Source organism: Aspergillus piperis (assembly GCF_003184755.1).
Source record: "Aspergillus piperis CBS 112811 unplaced genomic scaffold BO85scaffold_6, whole genome shotgun sequence".
Taxonomy (NCBI): Eukaryota; Fungi; Ascomycota; class Eurotiomycetes; order Eurotiales; family Aspergillaceae; genus Aspergillus; species Aspergillus piperis.
This window is the reverse complement of record NW_020291596.1, coordinates 533,200-551,611: the sequence shown is the minus strand read 5'-3', so window position 1 is coordinate 551,611 and position 18,412 is coordinate 533,200. Positions and strand designations below refer to the sequence as shown.

The 18,412-nt window shown below is 49.3% G+C and overlaps 8 protein-coding genes across 8 annotated transcripts; 3 read left to right on the top strand and 5 right to left on the bottom strand.

The window, feature by feature from the left end:
• Positions 1–280: 280 nt before the first annotated feature.
• Positions 281–1,021, bottom strand: BO85DRAFT_418162 (uncharacterized protein; the record flags this gene model as incomplete). Its single annotated transcript, XM_025657805.1, has 2 exons — positions 281–764; positions 824–1,021. The coding sequence occupies 2 exons, from the start codon at positions 1,016–1,018 to the stop codon at positions 363–365; spliced, it is 597 nt and encodes a 198-aa protein (XP_025516992.1). The 3' UTR covers positions 281–362.
• Positions 1,022–2,591: 1,570 nt separating this feature from the next.
• Positions 2,592–4,137, top strand: BO85DRAFT_458264 (uncharacterized protein; the record flags this gene model as incomplete). Its single annotated transcript, XM_025661570.1, has 2 exons — positions 2,592–2,890; positions 2,931–4,137. 2 exons carry the CDS (start codon positions 2,592–2,594, stop codon positions 4,135–4,137), a joined length of 1,506 nt encoding a protein of 501 aa, XP_025516991.1.
• A 136-nt stretch (positions 4,138–4,273) lies between these two features.
• BO85DRAFT_511633 (uncharacterized protein) lies at positions 4,274–5,037 on the bottom strand (the record flags this gene model as incomplete). The annotated part of the gene is made up of 1 exon (XM_025664614.1): positions 4,274–5,037. One exon carries the CDS (start codon positions 5,035–5,037, stop codon positions 4,456–4,458), a length of 582 nt encoding a protein of 193 aa, XP_025516990.1. The 3' UTR covers positions 4,274–4,455.
• Positions 5,038–6,187: 1,150 nt separating this feature from the next.
• On the bottom strand, positions 6,188–7,922 carry BO85DRAFT_394520 (MFS general substrate transporter). Its single transcript, XM_025656925.1, has 2 exons — positions 7,718–7,922; positions 6,188–7,663 (listed from the first exon to the last, which is right to left on the bottom strand). Exon 2 carries the CDS (start codon positions 7,603–7,605, stop codon positions 6,247–6,249), a length of 1,359 nt encoding a protein of 452 aa, XP_025516989.1. The 5' UTR covers positions 7,606–7,663; positions 7,718–7,922; the 3' UTR covers positions 6,188–6,246.
• A 1,368-nt stretch (positions 7,923–9,290) lies between these two features.
• Positions 9,291–11,653, top strand: BO85DRAFT_394517 (homeobox and C2H2 transcription factor). Its single transcript, XM_025656924.1, has one exon. The coding sequence runs from the start codon at positions 9,536–9,538 to the stop codon at positions 11,510–11,512; it is 1,977 nt and encodes a 658-aa protein (XP_025516988.1). The 5' UTR covers positions 9,291–9,535; the 3' UTR covers positions 11,513–11,653.
• A 702-nt stretch (positions 11,654–12,355) lies between these two features.
• BO85DRAFT_418153 (ribonuclease Ms) lies at positions 12,356–13,113 on the top strand. The gene is made up of 2 exons (XM_025657804.1): positions 12,356–12,430; positions 12,492–13,113. The coding sequence occupies exons 1-2, from the start codon at positions 12,416–12,418 to the stop codon at positions 12,882–12,884; spliced, it is 408 nt and encodes a 135-aa protein (XP_025516987.1). The 5' UTR covers positions 12,356–12,415; the 3' UTR covers positions 12,885–13,113.
• Positions 13,075–14,554, bottom strand: BO85DRAFT_448032 (amidohydrolase). Its single transcript, XM_025659845.1, has one exon. The coding sequence runs from the start codon at positions 14,482–14,484 to the stop codon at positions 13,150–13,152; it is 1,335 nt and encodes a 444-aa protein (XP_025516986.1). The 5' UTR covers positions 14,485–14,554; the 3' UTR covers positions 13,075–13,149.
• Positions 14,555–14,911: 357 nt separating this feature from the next.
• On the bottom strand, positions 14,912–18,324 carry BO85DRAFT_511632 (NRPS-like enzyme; the record flags this gene model as incomplete). The annotated part of the gene is made up of 3 exons (XM_025664613.1): positions 14,912–17,488; positions 17,560–17,898; positions 18,022–18,324. The coding sequence occupies 3 exons, from the start codon at positions 18,322–18,324 to the stop codon at positions 14,912–14,914; spliced, it is 3,219 nt and encodes a 1,072-aa protein (XP_025516985.1).
• Between the last annotated feature and the right edge of the window lie 88 nt (positions 18,325–18,412).

Below are 18,412 nucleotides of genomic sequence, written 5' to 3'. Positions count from 1 at the left end.
TTCCCGTCCCCGCACCTGCTCGGCGACTGCCATCCGATCGCGATTCTAAACAAGAGCTGAACAATCCTGATCACAAAGACATACCCACCGACCGTCTTAAAACTACATTGCTCCAAGGTGTTTTCAGTCGCCCCATTTATTCTACAAGTCTATTACGGGCTTTTCTTGATAATGGACCAACCTCAACCCTTACCCAGGAGGTCTCCTACACGGTCGGCTCGAGAGAACATTTTCCAGTTACTCCATAGAATCCGTCATCGAAATGTGTATTGACAATATTAATGCAGTACTATGGTTTGTCATTAGACTATCTATCTACTTAGTCGAGTCATATGCATAATAACGACTTTTGGTATCATGAGTCAATAGCAATCACTGGTAATCATACCAGAAGCGTATCCGCGAGTCCACTTGGCAGCCATAACGTTCGCATCTCTCCATGGAACCCGAGAACTGTGCCAATCCAATGTTTTGCCAACTTCAACTTTTCGGAGTGTTTCTGTGGCGGCCGTCAGATCATCCGCAAGGAAGAATAGCCTCGTACTGAGGATACTTTTGTGGCAGATATTGGTTATAACGTCCGTTATCTGCTCGACACCCATTCCCACGAAAGGCGAGCAGAACATGTGGTCGACTGGGGGAACACTGGCTGATTCGGGAGTCAGGGAATCGAGGGCGTGTATAAAGCTGGTGTCTAAGAGTATCAGACCGGGGGGAAGACTTCGGTCGCTCGCGTATGCTTCGCTAATTATATCAGAGAGCATCTAGGAGAGTAGTGTTAGAACGGATGTGACTGTGTTGGAGACGATTGAGTAAGTCTTACGTGTGGAGGGATGGATTCCTCCATACAAATGATGCACACCAGTTGCTCGAGTGGATCAATCGGAGGTGGGATGATCGACATCCTCCTTTTCGTCTGGATAGTGAGGCTGCGGGTCGGCTCTACAGTGACTGGTGTCACCTGGTCGGAAGTAGAGCCGTTTAGCTTCGTCAGGATTGGCAGATTACTGGTGGACATTTTGTTGTTGTTGTTAGGTTCATAGTGTTGGATGGGGACAAGATGCTGGTCCTTTAAACCTGACCATCTGTAGACTAGCAACAAAGGGGTCGGAGTCTCCCAGTAATTAGTAGTAGCAAATGAGAAAGTCGGATAAAGGAGACTCGATGCCAAACAAGACTAAATATTCTTTCATAGAGGCCTCTACCGTCTTCTATTGGCGACTTGCCTTAGCAACAAGTAGAAAAGGGACGGATATTGACGACATTCTGGACACTCTCGCAAAGTGCCCCGTTAGCTGCGCTGAGTCTCCTTGTTGGTTCTAAACATGACCTTAGATCGTATAGAACGATGCCAGATACACAAGGGATGACACGGTCTTTTGGATCACTATTGGGGAATGAACATAATGAGGACACAATAAGGCGTGAAGAAGAGACAAATGAACATTTGTATATTGGGTATTCTCTCCAAGGATTCTCATTATTTGCATGAGATGTGTAGGCCTGGCACATGAAGAGTTCAAAGGATGATCTTGACAAAGTTTCACAGATGAAGTCACACAAACATGCGGGGCAGAGGAGGTACATCGGAATGGGTCTGGTGCCATTGTTTTGCTGAAATGAATGACCTACAATAAAAGGCCTTGAACTATTCATATTGCACAAGATTGGGAAATTCCATGACAAAACAAGGAACATTCCTTCCCCAACCGTGACGCCAGGAAGAGTTACAGTAATAGATGCACAGTTAAGTGATTCCTAAAACCGATTGGTGTTCTTGAATTCGTCCTAACTACTCCTTCAATCCTCATTCGATAATTATATCCAGGCTGAGCTGTTGTAGAGTTTAAGTTCGCCTCTCTCGTGGATGATAGCGCCCCCACCCCCCCGAATGTAACAAAATGAAATTACCTAAGGATCGTCTCAGGTATTCCCTCCAAACTATCCCATCTACATCAAGCAAGGGATGTGGCAGAAATGATACTTCAGAGAAAATAGTCCCTTCAGTGTTTCAGTTTGGCACCTAATTAACCCGTGAGACATCAGTATCACTTTCTCCAGGCAGCATATGAAGGCTTGAAAACATGGAGTGAAGAATTATTGAAAGTCATTACCTCCCCTTCAGTTTCAGTTAGCAGCCTAGTAACTTCATACTCAGACGTACGTCAACCCCATTAACAAAGGCGTACAATGTCCTACAATTGGCGGAGCGAGAAGATGCATTCTCTAAAAGCATATGAACTGCTTGTTGGATGTGATTAACGTGAGTATTAGTGCGTCTAGGCGAAGGGTATGAATATTATAGTGCCACTACAATGGGATTGCTGCCTTGGGTGCAGCACAACTGGCCCCTGGTTTGTTACTATCCGCACAATATATAAACCGGGCACGGAGCAGGTCCGGACCTACGAAGTCAGAGTAGGACCCACATGCATTAATAACCACAGCATATTAAAATGCTTGATCGTTTGCCTGATATAGTGCTGCAGCAGATTTGGGAATGCCTTGGCCCCGCGGCTCACAGTGTCTTCTCCAACAACCAAGGCTGGTACATCACCCCCCTGCTGCGGGTCTGTTGGCGACTCTACACAATGTTCATGCCCCTTGTGCACCAAGCGTTCCATGTCCACACAGGCTCTTACCCAAGGTTTGAGAACGTCCCATATCTTCCATTCATCGTCTCTGCTACACAGAACACATATCGGTATATCCACATTGCATCCGCCATTCAAATCCTTAGCGTAGAGGATCTGTTCGTTGGCAGAATTCCCAAGACGCCTCTTCCTCTCGACTCCGTGCTCCTCGAAGCCCTCTTGCAATCTCTCAAGGCACTTCCTGACCAGGTATGCTGGTGGCGCGAAGCACTGGAAGCCGGCCGTGAAGATGCATGGTTCTCCATTCTGCTGCTCCAACTGCCCAATTTGCGCAAGGGAGCTCAAATACCTCGACGCAAATTCGCCATACCTGCAGTCCATTCTATCGCGGCTGACTGACCCAAATGACCCTCTCACAGGTCTTACCCAGCTATCAGAGCTGAACTTCAGCCCTCAGATGCCTGTTGATTGCTCATATCTATCTAGCTTCATACCGTGTACCCAGCTCCCTTCAATACGGAAGATTCGCCTCGTTAGAGCCATTGATAACTACCAACCCCCATCATTCACAGAAGAAGGCGATGCAACCGACTTGCTTGACGCATCATCTCTTTCCCCGATCCTTCCGGTGTATCAATCTTATTTCCACTCCGACCTAACGCACCTTACCCTCCACGGCTGCTCCACCATTGCAACACTCCCAAGCCTCCTTACACGCCTCCCCAAGCTCAAGTCCCTCATCTACCGCCACTACGACAGAGGACTCCCACAAGTCAATACGCAAGCAACCACCGACCATACCAACCAGAATGCTGGGATCAGTACCTCAATGCGCCAGGCATCACCCGTTGCTCAAACACAGTATGTCGCTACTTCAACACCGACCAATATCTTGAACCCAGTTGAGCTGTACCAGGGTCTGACTGAAGCGTCGTGCAACTCCCTTCAAGAACTCTGGGTGACTGTCGAGAGATCTCTCCGTATGAAGGAATACGAGAGACGTACGCAGGACCTTCCAGGAATCCCTATCGGGGACCTAAGGGTATTTCACTCGCTACGGCAGGTGCGGATTCGTGTGGATAATCTCCTAGCAGTGGTGCGGAATGGTGGCAGTCCCCAAAACGGCCATTTCTCCAATGTCTGGGCGAGTAATAATCTATGGGATGTCTTACTTTTGAGTTTGGAAGGACTGTTTCTGGAGGATTGTGATCGGGGAATATTGCCTGTGCTAGCGAGCCAACTGAGGCAGGTATTGGAGAGTCAGGTAGGAATGAAGGAGTATGTGTTGTTCCCTTTGATGAAGTCTGTCGTGTTGCAGCAGCCGATCGATGAGGTGGACCGCGTGCCTTTCGTGTGTCCACCGAATATACCCCACTATTCCCTGGAGGCGTTTCAGCTGGAATATAATCATCGGAAGGCCGCGAATGATATTCAGCCGGATATATACGCTCTGTTGATGGCGTTAAAGAAGAGATTTACTACGTTTGATCTGGAACTGAAGGTGCTTGATAAATGGGACAGAGACGAGACTTTCCCTACGTAGTAGGCAGTTTCGACTTTTTGCAACATTATCTTTATTGTCTCAGGACAGCTGAATACGGATAATTGAACATGCAACTCTCACAATTGATCACAAGTAAGTAGGCACAATGGGGAAATCATAACATGAGGAATAGCTTCGCCCAGTTCTCCCTTACCATCTCCTAGCATAAATAGTCCCGTTCCACATTACTATTCCGAACACGCAGAGTTAATCAATAAACTCGGAAACAAAGTCTGTCAGGAAATAGAGAGCCTTATCGTAGACCGGTCTGGCAAAGAGCACGAAGAATTCACTCAGCAGTACAAACTGCTAGTCAGATTAATCTGAATCCAGCCAAGACATACCCAACAAGTCGATGAAAATGGGATCCCGACCATAGAGTTCCTTAAGGTCAGACTTAAGACGTGTATCCGGCTCAAAGTTGAGAGGGATGGATGACATCCACTGCTTCACGATTTCGATGTCGTTAAAATCGTGAAAAACGTTCTGTTCGTTGAAACAGAACTGCTCCACCGCAAGCTTTCCATTCTCGGCTTCATTCTCTGTGTTCAGCCTCTCCCTGTACAGTCGCAGATCCACCCCAATGGCTATAACACCGTATACCGGTTGGAGAGTCGGGAATTTCTCTCGGATGTTTGTAAAGGCGCGGATCAACGTCGCAACATGTTTTCTCTCGATAGCCTCCCAGCCCTTGCCGTCCTTGTCATAGTAAGAATTGTGGGGATGACAGCTGAGCCAAAGAATGGAGGTTGGGGGAGCCGACCAATACTCTTTCGTTCCGGGCACGTCTTGGCTGGCGTGTAGAAACCGTTTGAACTCCGCGCGATTCAGGTCAAGAGCGATAGTAGTGACACTGAAGCCATCGGGTAAGGCGTTATGGGATTGGGTGGGGGCTGCCATCGTGACTGCTTTCCTTTTTCGTGTTGTCACGTGCATTGGAAAGAAGGATGGAGTGTGATTATAAGTAATTACCGAGGTTAAGCTGCTGCACTGATATGCACTGACAGGCAGTGAAATATGAAAGATGAATGGTTGGTCTATTTATAGACGTTCATTGAGATGTATGGTTTCCACCCAGTGACTAGCACAAAGCTTTTGTCTTTGTAGTGAAATTTAATTGTTATCCATAGAGGACGTGCCTAGTACTGATAGTTGGAATTTGCCTTGGTCAATATTGGTTTAGTCACTACCAACTTTAACCATAACAGTTAGGTCTTTTGTTCTACGGTCGCCAGACTTAGATGCTAGACTCATAGCTACCATTGACCGGGACTTTTCGTCAATTAATAAAGGTTATCACTTGTTCGTATCATAATGCTGAGTTGATCAGACATCTCAAATCACTAGTAGACACACGACCTGAGACAGTATAGCGCCAACTCAAAGCCCACAGGGGGCTCAAATCCCCAGATTTGAGGATACACTCGACTAAACTCTGCGTGTCACTGGGTAATTTCCTAGTTAGCTATCGAAGTGAATCATAGAGAAGTGCTAGCCACTCCAAGACATGAATTGTTCACATGTAGGGAATGCTACTGCCTTTCAACTGCTTTTAAAAGAGGCTTTGTCCGCTTTTGTCCGCTTTTGTCAAATGCCTTTGTTTATTTGCCTTTCCGCGTTCCCGGCATTCATACATCCATATATTGATTCTCTCACCTGGAACATCTACAATATGTTGCTGCGAACCAGTGAATTAATCATGCGTGTGGGCTACGTCCGACTCTTTTTCTCTCTCTGAAGCTCACTTGTAGAGCCCATATATAGTAGAATCTAGGATGAATACACAAGGACTTAAGTGGAATCTTATTATCCGTGCACGGGCCCACCACCCCAGACACTCATCTGTGCATGTCTGTGCACAATCTCATTGAGACTTTGGGTCTCTGCTCTTAACTCCTCCAATCTCTCTCTGCAGGATGGCTATGTCGCAGTCCCTTGTTTTTCAAGCATTGAGTCTAAGAGATGGGACAGAGTTAGCGTACTTGGTATTGCTTCTCTTACTGGGTGTATCCAAAGAGTCATGGTCAAGAAAGACCCCAGCTAGGCTTGCCGTATACCATGAATTATTACTCATTATTTTCGAACTATAAGAATGACTAGGCCATTCCCTCACGGGGCAGGTTGATTTGCCTGAGCCCCCTCTTTCTTCTCCTTCATACTGAACTTGGTATCCAACGCCCTTCGCAACGGAATCTCCTTCTCCACAACGACGAGCAAAAACGCCAACCCAGCGAAAGCCATAGAAACATACCACACCGTCTTGATAGCATCAACATAAACACTAACCACCTGTGCCCTTGTCACTTCATCGGTAATTGAATCCATAAACGCCTTCGTAGCAGCCTCATATGCCTTCCCGTCCCTCAGCTGCTCCGCAACACTGGAGTCCCCAACCCTCCCCAACAACGCATTCACCCGATTATTGAACGCCGCTGTAGGAATAGTCGCACCCCATATAAGCCCGAAACTGCGAATAAACGCCCACGTTGAAGTTGAGAGCGCCGTATCTGCTTCCGTGAGCGACGCCTGCACAGCAGGAAGGAGGACAGGCAGGGCAAGACCTGTCCCCACCGCACTGGGAATCTGATATCCGACCCATTGGCCCGTACTCGCGTGATCCTTTAGCAGAGTCAACAGCCCAAAACCGATGATCATGAACGCGAAGCCAGCATGTTGAATGGGACGGTAGCGGCCCAATTTAGACAGTAAACCGCCAGCGGTTATGGCAGCCGGGATCATGAAAAGGATAGTGGGGAGGAGTTGGACTCCCGAGCGGCTGGGTGAAGCGGCAAGGACAGCCTGGAAATAGACAGGTAGGAAGTACATGACTGCGATGGCGGACAGGCTGTGCAGGAAGGTGAGGCCGAAAGCCATAGCAGACGTGCGGTTAGCAAAAAGGTGCAGCGGCATGGTAGGGTTCGGGCAGTGTTTCGGGAAAGCCTCGTAGAGGAAGAAGACGGCAAAGCCAATGAAGCCAAGGACTAAAGGGACGATGACGCGAAAAGAAGACCAGGTGTATTGGCTACCACCCCAGGAAAGGGCGATTAGGACGGATATCATAGAAAGGATGAAGAGAGTGTTTCCCAGCCAGTCGATGCGTTTCAATCTCTGCAGGTAATCGGGGGTATGGTCGGATTTCACGCGGAGAAAGAGGAATAATGTTACCATAGCGGCACCGCCGATAGGAACGTTGAGGTAGAATACCCAACGCCAAGTGGTGTATTGGACTATGAGGCCCCCGAACAGAGGGCCCAGTGTGGTTCCGATGGCGATGAGGCCGAACATGAGACCTAAGTAGCGGCCTCGTTCGCGAAGGGGTAGCAGATCGCAGACAATGATTTCGATGAGTACGTTGATGCCCCCTGCACCGATACCTTGAATTAGTCGACCGGCGATTAACATGTCGATGTTGCCGGCGCCGCCTGATAGGCCGCTGCCTAGGGTAAAGGTCGCCGTGCTGATTATCATGGGCCATCTGCGACCGTAGATGTCGGCGATCTGGCCGAATAATGGCTGAAATGCTGTCCTGCGATTATGTCACGTTAGACGAGACACAGTGTGTATGGTGAGCGGTCCGTACTGAGTAAGGTAGAAGCCATTGACCACCCATACGTAAAGATCGGCACCCCCAAGGTCTGCTGTAATGGTCGGGAGGGCAGTGGAGGTGATGGTCGCCTCCAATGAAGTCAAAAGTCCAGAGAGCGCGAGCGCCGCGATGATCGCAAAGAAGCGAAAGGACTTCTTCTCGGTCGCTAGGTGGGTCGCTTCGTCGCGGTCTCCATGGCTCTGCTTTTCGGCGATTGTCTTCTTGGAGGAGACTTCTCCTGTTACATTGGGCGTGATTCTTTGCTCTGGCTCAGCGGTGGACCTTGTTGTGTCTTTCGCATGGGCGCTGGTTGTGGTAACATTCTGCGCCGAGTTGGCAGCCATTGTTCGAGAGAGATAAGCCCTGGCGCTTATTGTGGGAATAGAAAGACATCTTATTTAAGTTGACAGAGATAACTGGAATCTATTTGTATAGGCTCGAAAAAAGACATGACTAAACACATTCTAGGCTTGCGTCCAAAGTAAACTACGTATAACGCTGCAGGAACAGCATCCTGGCCAACTCGATCTGTCCCAAGCCCTCCAATGAAACACCAAACAGTGTACATACTGGGTGAAGGCAGTGTTCTGCTATGGAATAATAGGAGTGCAGTTAAACCGGAGTGTTGGCAAATCATCCGGATGATAATCAGCGTACAGATCCGGCGAGTTGGGAAAGATTGGGGAACGGATGATGACAGGATCCGGGGAGGAAGGGAAGGAGTGAGGCGGAGTCGCACAGATCCGAGCCGAGCAAGAACGGATGATGATGATCTGTTGGGTTGAAGTTACGAAGCGTATTCAGATTAGGACTGAACGCAAAAACCCTTGAGAAAAACCCAGTCATGTCGAGCTTCCTTCGGCACCACTGTTTCATACTATGTAAATATATGCTGCAGTTCAAAGCTCCGCCAGCGGTCCGTCGCAGACGAGACGAGCTCCAACTATCCAATATCCCGAGTGCTTAATCTCGGACGTGCTCACCACTTCCCCGTCAAAATGAGTAGACAATAGTATGCAAACAAACCCCCCGTGTTCGAAGCAACTATCGACCGATAAGTGATCGTGGTAGAACAAAATTGGCTGAGATCTATTTTCGTCCCTGATTAATTCGAGCCACGAGTTCCCAGTATAGTAGATGAACCACTACAGACGTACCCGGGCGCAAACAACCTTCCGGTTATCACAGAGCTGCAGGCATCCCAGAGTATCCTAAAGCTACGTAGAGCCTTCTACCACTAGAGAGTGGCGTCTGTTTCAACTACTGCCCTAACTACTAGTAGAGGTAGTAAATTGCAACAAGCTCAGCGAGGGTGCAGACCTCACCGCCCTATAGACCGCTCAGACTGGCAGAAACTAGCGAACCTCGGAGCGAAAACCTCGGATATAAGCGGATTTAAGCCATTCCAGCCCCAGCAACCACCAGTCGAGAATCTGTTATTTTTTTGGGCGGTGAAGGGGGTAGTCTGTGGGAATGTTGTTGCGGCCTCAGGCCGCCATGAAGGATTTGCGCCCTTCCACCTTCCGGAAACCCTCCAATCCAAATGCACAGAGCGAGAGTCCGGCTCGTATAAACGCTCCACTAAAGAGCAAGAGTGTTTCGGTATCGCTGCCCCGACTTTGCCCCGAGTTCCCGACCGAGCCCGCCCGCAGATTGCGAGTTGACTCAACCCCGCTGCGGACACCGAGATAACTTGAATCGCCTTTCATGAAGCATCATCACATGTTCCTGTTCCTCTTCCATTACTACTGATTCTTTGGCCTTCATTCACCGCCTGGAGTCGGTTTCACGTCCGGAAACATACCGCAGTTAATGGTCAACTCAGACCACCACGAGCCACCGTTCAGCTACTGCTCTCACTCCCGTGAGGAAGATGTGGCCCCAACCTACTTGGATTCGGGCGAAGTTAGCCCTATGATGCATGATTTATACCCAGGAGTTCTATCGTTTGACCCTTCAAGTCTCCGGTATCCCGTGGAGGAACGGTTCGATGGCAACCAACATATACCTCATTCACACAATGTTACAGAAAACTACGACTTCTTCGGGCAATTAAGTCTAGATTCATCTATAATGGAGAATGATCCTCTACATGATTTTGTCCGTGCGGATTGCATTTCCCATGAGTCCTTATATGAGTCCAGCTGTCCTGAAGCATTGAGCATGGCGTCTCGAGATACAGGAGCTTTCATAGGTGAGAGCGCTGTGGATGCTCCTTCGGCGCTTGCATCCGATGCAGAGTACGAACAGGGTGGGCGCAAGCGCAAATCTCATTATTTTCCCAGAGAGACAGTTCGCATTCTGAGAGATTGGCTTGACCAACGCCAGAAGCATCCGCTTGCAACTAAAGAAGAGCGCGAAGAGCTTCTGCAGCGCACAGGATTGACGCGGACTCAGTTACGCAACTGGCTTGCAAACTCCAGACGTCGGGGAAAGGCTCGATCATCTACCATGCAACAGAATGAGTCGTTACCATCGGGTGCTGTTGACATCCCGCATCAATCTGTGTCACAGATGACACCTTTCGAGCGCTGGAGATATTCCCCACCTGAACATGAGCCTGCTGCACCGAGCGACATAGCTCAAGCGCTGTCGAACCTTCCACCCGGCTCTCACGCAGAACAAACGACAGGTTCAGTGAATTCTACAGCACATTCATTAGATTCCCGGACCAGCCAAGATTCCCATCCTGGGAATTGGGATATTTTCCCAACACCATCTGTTGGCAGCCACCAAACCAGTAGATCCTCCAGCTCTAGTATATCGATTGCATCTGCCTTCTCCCAGCGCTCATTACCGCGCTCTAGTTTGCCAGGTCAAAGCAACTACCGCCGTCATCGCCGTCGCCGCCAGCAGCGAAGCAAGGCACCAGCTCTTGCTAACCATCTAGCTCCACCTCACGCTCAAGGCCTTCGTCGCTTTCAGTGTACCTTCTGTACCGATACTTTCAAGACTAAGTATGACTGGCAGCGGCATGAAAAGTCCCTTCATTTATCCCTAGAGGAGTGGACCTGTTCGCCCTTTGGTGTTATTGTCTCTCTAGACGGCCACAACGTGTGCGCCTTGTGTCTGGCCATTAACCCGGACCAGAAGCACCTAGATCTCCATAACTATCATCTATGTCATGAGAAGGGCCGACAGGAGCGAACCTTCTCCCGAAAAGATCATCTCCACCAACACCTACGACTAGTTCACAATGTCAAATTTGGATCATGGATGGAGAGCTGGAAGACTAGCATTAGTGAGATACAATCAAGATGTGGTTTCTGTGACACGAATCTCAACACTTGGACAGAGCGTGTAGAGCACCTTGCGACACATTTCAGGGCTGGAATGGACATGCGCCAGTGGCAAGGAGATTGGGGATTTGAGACGGCCGTGCAAGGCTTGGTGGAAAATGCTATGCCACCATATCTAATCGGTCAGGAGCGGTTAACGACAAATCCTTATAGTGCCAAGTCCGCCAAGGCGCTGGAGACAAGCTTTGAGGCCGACAGTCCCGCTGCCACAGGGGAGGATCTCGTCGAGGACGTCAATCACTGGCGTATTCTGGAACGTGAACTTACAGATTATATCAGAAGTCAACTGGAGATTGGTGTTATTCCTCCCGATTCCACGTTACAAGATATGGCTCGCATGATCGTCTATTCCTGTGACGATCCGTGGAACCAAACCTGTGCGGATAATCCTGTATGGCTGGGCAACTTGAAGCGAGGGGCTGGAGTCGAAGATTTTCGGTCACGACAGTCGATTATGAAAACTACTGGCGAAAGTGGCAGTCTTGGCTAACGTCTTCGACGCAATTCTGAGAAGGATATCATTTAAGCACGGTCATCTTACTGGCTACCCGATCCACTATATTCCTAGAGCATTGAAGCGATCCCTCATTACTCTTAGCGTCTTCGAAAATTAATACTTAATATTTTCTGGCGACTTGCTCTCTAGTGTTTCCAGTCTAAACCAGTCACCATAATGCCCTCCGAAGCATTAGCATGTCCGGAAGAAAAACAACTGACATGTGATGTGGATTTGTGATTGAGCTAATAAACATAGTGTGTATCGAAATAATCATGCACCAGTATGACAATCCAGACACCACCTGGGATTGAAGGGTAATATATATATTAATCCCTGAGTCAGGATAAAGACTATCCCGCGAGGCCCGCAACCCCTCAAGTAGTCATTTAATTAAACCAACCCCAGCTGATAAGCCAATCCCTAACCTGAAATGCTTTTCTCACCAGCTTTCAGCAACAATTGTTGGTTCGGCCACCTCCGTGCCAAAGTTACCGGACGCCACTGGGAGATCCGTTGGAGTTCCTGACGAGTGGAGGGCGCTAAGCAATCTCGGGTCTCGGATGGAATGCCCTGATGGGTGAAGATCGACAGACCCTGGATCCTGTGGCTGTCGCGACTGGAAGAACGTGCCAGGAACGATGCTATCTTATCGGCTGCTCCGGATGCAATGTAACCTCGGAGTTGGGAGTCCTTGCCGTGTGCCGTGTTGGCTATCCTGTTTATGGCCTGATTGATAGGAGGCCTCCGACTAGATGATCCTGCAAGAGGAGGCCTGTAATAGAGGGGATAAATAGGTCGCCTTGTCCGGGGGTGTTGGGGGTTCGGACAGATCCTCTCTACATCAGTTCCCTCTGTAAATAGGTTGAGGCGGTAGCCACAGCACCGACAGTCACCATGGTTCAATTCAAGGTACGGACCGAAAGCCCCCGCCATTGTGAGATTATGGAGCTAAACCAGGTATCTAAACTAGAGCATCATCGCCCTTCTTCCCCTCTTCCTCTCCGCCTCTCTCGCCTCTCCCTCCGCCAGGAATAACCTCGAAAGCCGCGAAAGCTGCGAGTACACCTGCGGAAGCACCTGCTACTGGTCTAGCGATGTCAGCGCAGCTAAGGCCAAGGGATACTCTCTTTACGAGTCTGGGGATACTATTGACGACTACCCGCACGAGTACCACGACTATGAGGGGTTCGACTTCCCCGTCAGCGGCACATACTACGAGTATCCTATCATGAGCGACTACGATGTTTATACTGGTGGCTCGCCTGGAGCGGATCGCGTGATTTTCAACGGAGACGATGAATTGGCGGGTGTGATTACGCATACGGGTGCTAGTGGTGATGACTTTGTGGCTTGCTCTTCCTAGGAAGGTGTGGTGTAATTAGAGTGGTGTTATGTGGAATGTCATGTTGATGATAGAGACAGAGTTGCATATTGTGTAGGGCACAGACTTGCGATTCTAAAGCGAGAAAGAAAGTAGACTGGTAAGGGTGGGAGTTTCTTAGGAAGGGTAAACTGCGGTCGCATTACTTTCTTTGCTCTACGTGACTTTCGAGAAACTACTGATGCTCTTGTGCAATAAAACGCCGGTTGATATTCATGTTGAAAGGTAGAGCCCAGAGAAGACAGTACTATTGTGTAGATGGCGTCAGTCTCACCGGGATGTGCGCATCCTCCGTCAGCTGCTCACAACGGCTCTTGTACACGCGACCCTCCTTCATCACTCCAAGGACACATTCCTCCGGCCGATCGAAGATAGTGACATCCTCGAGCGGGTTTTTATTGAGGAAAAGTATGTCCGCCAAAAACCCCTCTTCAATCTGTCCGATCCGCGTTTCCTGACCCATCATCTTCGCCGGGTTGATGGTCGCGCTCTGCAGGACAGCCAGTGGGCTGAGAACCTGCGCTCTGAGCGCAAACTCCCCAGTCTGAGCTATTCCCAGAGGACCAAGCAGGTCGCTTCCATAGCAGAGAGTGACTCCCGCGTCGGACGCAATTTTCAAGCTCTGCATGCCCGCACTCAAGACCTCGGTATTCTTAGCCTGCCCATCAGGGGGGAGATAGCCCCTCCAACGTTCAGAATCCATCTGCGCGTATGAGATAAGTGTCGGAGTCAAGTAGATACCCCGTTCCGCCATTATCTTAGCGACTTCCTCAGTGATGAAATTGCCATGCTCGATTCCCTTTACACCATTGTCGATACAATGCATAATAGCCTTCGGGGTATAGGCGTGCGCTGTAACATAAGTGCCTGCATTTTCAGCACATTCTACCATAGCCTGGATCTCGGCTTTGGTAAACTGCAATTGGTCCAACCGATCTGTCGGGGTCGACACTCCACCGGAGCCCATGATCTTGATGAAATCAGCGCCCGAGCGGATCTCCTCACGAACCGCTGTCATGCATTCCGGCACTCCATTACATATGCGCCCGAGCCCGTTGGTGTGTCCTCCACAGCATTGCACGTGGTCGTGCGCGGCGCGAATATCCCCGTGGCCTCCTGCCTGCGACAGGGCGTGTCCGGCAATGAATAATCTTGGACCGGGAAATACGCCATCTTCAATTGCCTGTTTTAAGGCTAGTTGCGCACCCCCGCAGTCTCGTACGCTCGTGAATCCGCGGTAGAGCATCTGCGTGGCGACGTATGGCTGTCGCAAAAGGGATACGTCGTTGAAATTGCCAAATGCCATGGACAGATCTTTGAAGCCGGGAACAGCAACAAAGTGCACGTGGGCATCAAATAACCCCGGGCAGATGTACATGCCATCACAATTTATGATCGTGTATTCTGGGGGCGGCGGACGATGTGAAGACGCTGTGATCACAGTAATCACTCCCTCACATATCAGAACGTACTGATCTTCCAATATTGTACCGCTTGCGACCTCGACAATATTGGCATGGGCAAGGATGTAGAACCCAGGGTCTGGACGGAGCCAGGGTTTGATATCTGTAGTAGACGCCATGGTGAATGAGGCAGAGTGGTGGAATTGAATTGGCAGGAGGGAAGATAAAGGAGGAGGAGAGGCAAAGAGGGGAAGCGCTGGAAGATAATGAGGGGTCGGCATTCGCGGCCGACGATCGGCGATCAAAAATCCTGATAAGCAGATAGTCATGTCGTCTTTATGATAAGTTCAAAGAGCCTCGGAGCTGTGCCGATCAGCCTGCTATATTGAACACTACGCAAGGTATCTCTCTAAGGACCTAACTCGCATCTCTGGAATCCATTTACTCTCCAGATCACTTTATTTCCGGCCCCGCTCTGCTTGGAGTTTCAGGAAAAATAGGGTCTCCGACGTTCCGGACAATGTAACAAATTGGTAACATCAGAGCAGACTAGAGCCAGTGATGGCTAATAGATAACAAGGAAACACCGAAAGAGTCATCGAGTACCTAGGAAAAACCTTCCACCCATTCGCGCACCCACTTCCGGATCCATTCATCTTGGACCGCTGGAACGCTCCGGAGTATAGCACTCGATTTGGCTGTCTTTTCGGTCTCCGGTAATGCATGTATCGCATCACTGGCAAATACATCTCGATAGAAGTCCAGCATGCGCATGGCGGAATGTAGACCAGACATCTTTTGCCGGCATGAGGTCCGGTTTCCCTCTTCCTCCTGGTTTTGGTTATGGGGTTGATCAGAGCCTGAAACATGTGAATCATGCTCGATTTGGATCTGCTGTATCCATTCATGAAGTGAAATGGGTTTCAAGCGTTGACCAGTGATATTTTGTGTCTCCTCGATGATGATACTTTGAACGACACACCAGTCGACGGGGTGAAGATTTACAGGATGAAAGACCTGGGGTCGAGACCCCACTTCATTATCCCTTCTAGCATCGTCAAAACCATGGGATAGCGCAAGATCGACGAGGATGTCAGATAATAGGTCAACGGGAATCCAGTCGACGTGACTCCAACGCTGCCCCAGAGAGTCAGGAAGAGCGCCTATTTGTAGTGATGCGGAAACCAGGCCTGATAACCAGTCGTCAGGGCTCCACACGGATGGATGATTCATTGTGCCCGGGGTGTATGTCAGACGAGCGATAGATATGGGTATGCCTAGCTGGTCATGGGCGTAGTGAAGAAGCTGCTCTCCGACGTATCTACTTTCGCCGTAGTTGTTAACACTGGGCTGATCCATCTGTATAAATTGCTCAGGCAATGTCCCGGAGTCGCCGTGCAGCTTGAGAAGGGCACCAATGGAAGAGACCCAGAAGAGCTTTGGCCGGGCAAATGCGACCGCACAGAAGTGGAGAAGGTTAACCAGGCCGACAAGATGGGGCTTAAATGAGGAGAATGCCCAATTGAGGTTGATAGGCCATGCGTTATGCAGAATGATCGTGACACTGTGCCGAAGATTGTCAATGATACTAGGTGGGAGGCCAAGTTCCTTCTGCGATATGTCAGCTTCTAAAAAGGTAATGTTCAGCGGATCCAGATTGGTTCCAAGTCGTCGGCATTCGTTAGCATCTATCTGGTGCGCAAGGCCATTGTGGACATGTGAAAGACAGTAGACATGGGCTACCGAGGGATGTTTGAGAAGCATGTCAAGAATGTATGGTCCTGTCCCATTTATACTGTCGGTGAGCATAACAGAATGTTTTTCTTGCCGGCAATATGAAGCCTCCACCCGAGGGATTTGGTCGATCAAGCCTTGATACATCTGTAGCGCTTTGTATCTCTCAGTTAAGCTCTTACTTACGATACCCTGCTGATGAGCCCCATGATTTTCGCAGCTTTTATCGACCAAGGCGCGTGTCAGAGCTGTCACGGAAGGGTTCGCATACAACATCCCGGGAGAAACGCCCGTGCAAGGCAAGCCTTTTTTAAGGATTCGGACCACGCTTAAAGTTTGTTGGGAGTCCATTCCGTGAACATAGAAATCATCGCTCTCATCTAAGCAGTCCCACTCTGTGATTCTTAGAATTGCTTGTTTGGTGAATCCAACCACAGAATTGTGGCTGGTCATTTGACCTGAGCTGAGAATGCCTGGTCCCTCTTCAACGAAATGGTCAGATGCAACGGCTGCATGATGTGCCTCAAGCTCCTGCTGGTATAGCTTGATTGTCGCTGCACGCTGAATGGCTCCCTTTGCAGAACGTCTCATTGGCTTTGCAAGTTCAGTAAACAGGACATGTGTTTTTTCAATGCGTGCATATGCGGGAACGATGTGATTCGCTTCTTGGATGATGGGCCATATATCTTCCAACAATGCATTACGATCCTTTGATTTTCTTTCCCACGCATCATTTTTCATCTCCACCAATAGTATCGGCTGGAAATGCTGTGACCCTGTAACTAGAGCGCCCGTGATTACGCTGCTGCGAGATATAATGCAGTGCTCCATGCCGACCGGGTTGATCTTCTCCCCATTGGTAAGGACGATAATATCATCTCGCCGGCCACGCCAGGTCCACAATCCCAACTTCCCGGGTGATGGATGGCGCTCAAAAAGATCCCCCGTTGCATATTCGTTTGCTTCTGTGAAACCAGGATATGTAAAGACAAGCTGTGTCTCCACGAGTTTCTGACGAACCATGCATAGTTCATACAGATCATCCATTGCAGGTCGAAACTGTAAGCCCATATCGGGATGGAATTCAAGATACTTCCAATCCTTTGGTTTGCGATATGAATTGGACAGAATCATGGGTAAAAGCCCTAGTTCTGTCGAACCGTATTGGTTGTACAAGGGAATCTTGATTGCGACCACGTCCCCTACTTGTTGTGGGAGGTCTCCACCGCAGTAGATAATACAATCTAAGCTTACGGCACAGTATTCTAGCAAATCAGGTTCTTGTACCAGCTCTTCCAGAATCGATGGAGGAACGATGGCTACCTTAGCCTTGCTTTGCTTTATACCCTCCACCAGTCCCGAGGCTGATGGGATCGCTCCTGAAAGTGGGGCAACCATGACAGTGCTGAATGGTAGGGCATTTAGAAGTAGGCTAGCCAAGCAGGCACCCTACACTGCGTTAGCTTTATTCTCAAGTTGCACGAGGGGTGGGTTAGCCCTGGGCCCAAAGGAGAGCATACATGAAAGGGAGGAAGAACTAGAAACACTCGCTTCCCATAGTAAACCCTATTCAAACATTGGTATTCCTCAGGAGCATCCAAGCAATGCATCGTCATCCCCTTCTTTGCCGTATCATGCGTAAATGTCATAGGTCTGGGTAGTCTTGTTGAGCCGGAAGTATGGATGGTCAACAGGGGTTCGGACAAAACCTCTCCGAGAGACCTCGAGAATGAAAGGGGTGGATAAGCTGTGTCGAGGAGCTCTTGTGTTGTCGGTACATCCAACACGTGCATTTCGTCTCCCTCTAAAATTCCGAGAATATGTGGGGGACGTGGTGTAGGGCAAATGATAACCTTGCACTGCATCTGATGAAGTAGTTCGCGTTGCACAGAGGCACTGTTCCTGGGCGAAGGGAAGAACATCTATACCAACATGAGAAACTGCATTCACTCAATCTTTAGGGTAATTTGTATTCCACATACCGAATATCCAGCTTTGATGGATGCCAGTGTCAGCACACTATATCGCATATCATTCGGTCCGATGTAAGCAAGTTTCGTCGACCCGTTGCCCATTTCGAGGTTCTGAATCAGCCATCTGGCAACTCCATTGACAGCATTAGCCAGATCATGGTAGGTAATCTTGCGGTATCCCTGGCTATACGATGATTGGGATAGGGGATACTCTGCGAAGACAGCATCTGGTCGAAGATGAGCATAATGATCCAATATTCCTGGTAATGTGTGCTCAGTCGGATCAAAGTCACTAAGGAGAAGGTGTTCCATCATGGTCGCTGTATCATAACAGTCTGGCGCTGTGTTGTGATTAAGTGCCAAAGCATCAGTTGTGCATACGAGGCATCAGTCTCCAGGC

Coding starts and splice junctions, on each gene's coding strand:
- BO85DRAFT_448032 (XM_025659845.1), bottom strand. CDS start 14,484: ATGGCGTCTACTACAGATATCAAACCCTGGCTCCGTCCAGACCCTGGG.
- BO85DRAFT_394520 (XM_025656925.1), bottom strand. CDS start 7,605: ATGATAATCAGCACGGCGACCTTTACCCTAGGCAGCGGCCTATCAGGC.
- BO85DRAFT_394517 (XM_025656924.1), top strand. CDS start 9,536: ATGGTCAACTCAGACCACCACGAGCCACCGTTCAGCTACTGCTCTCAC.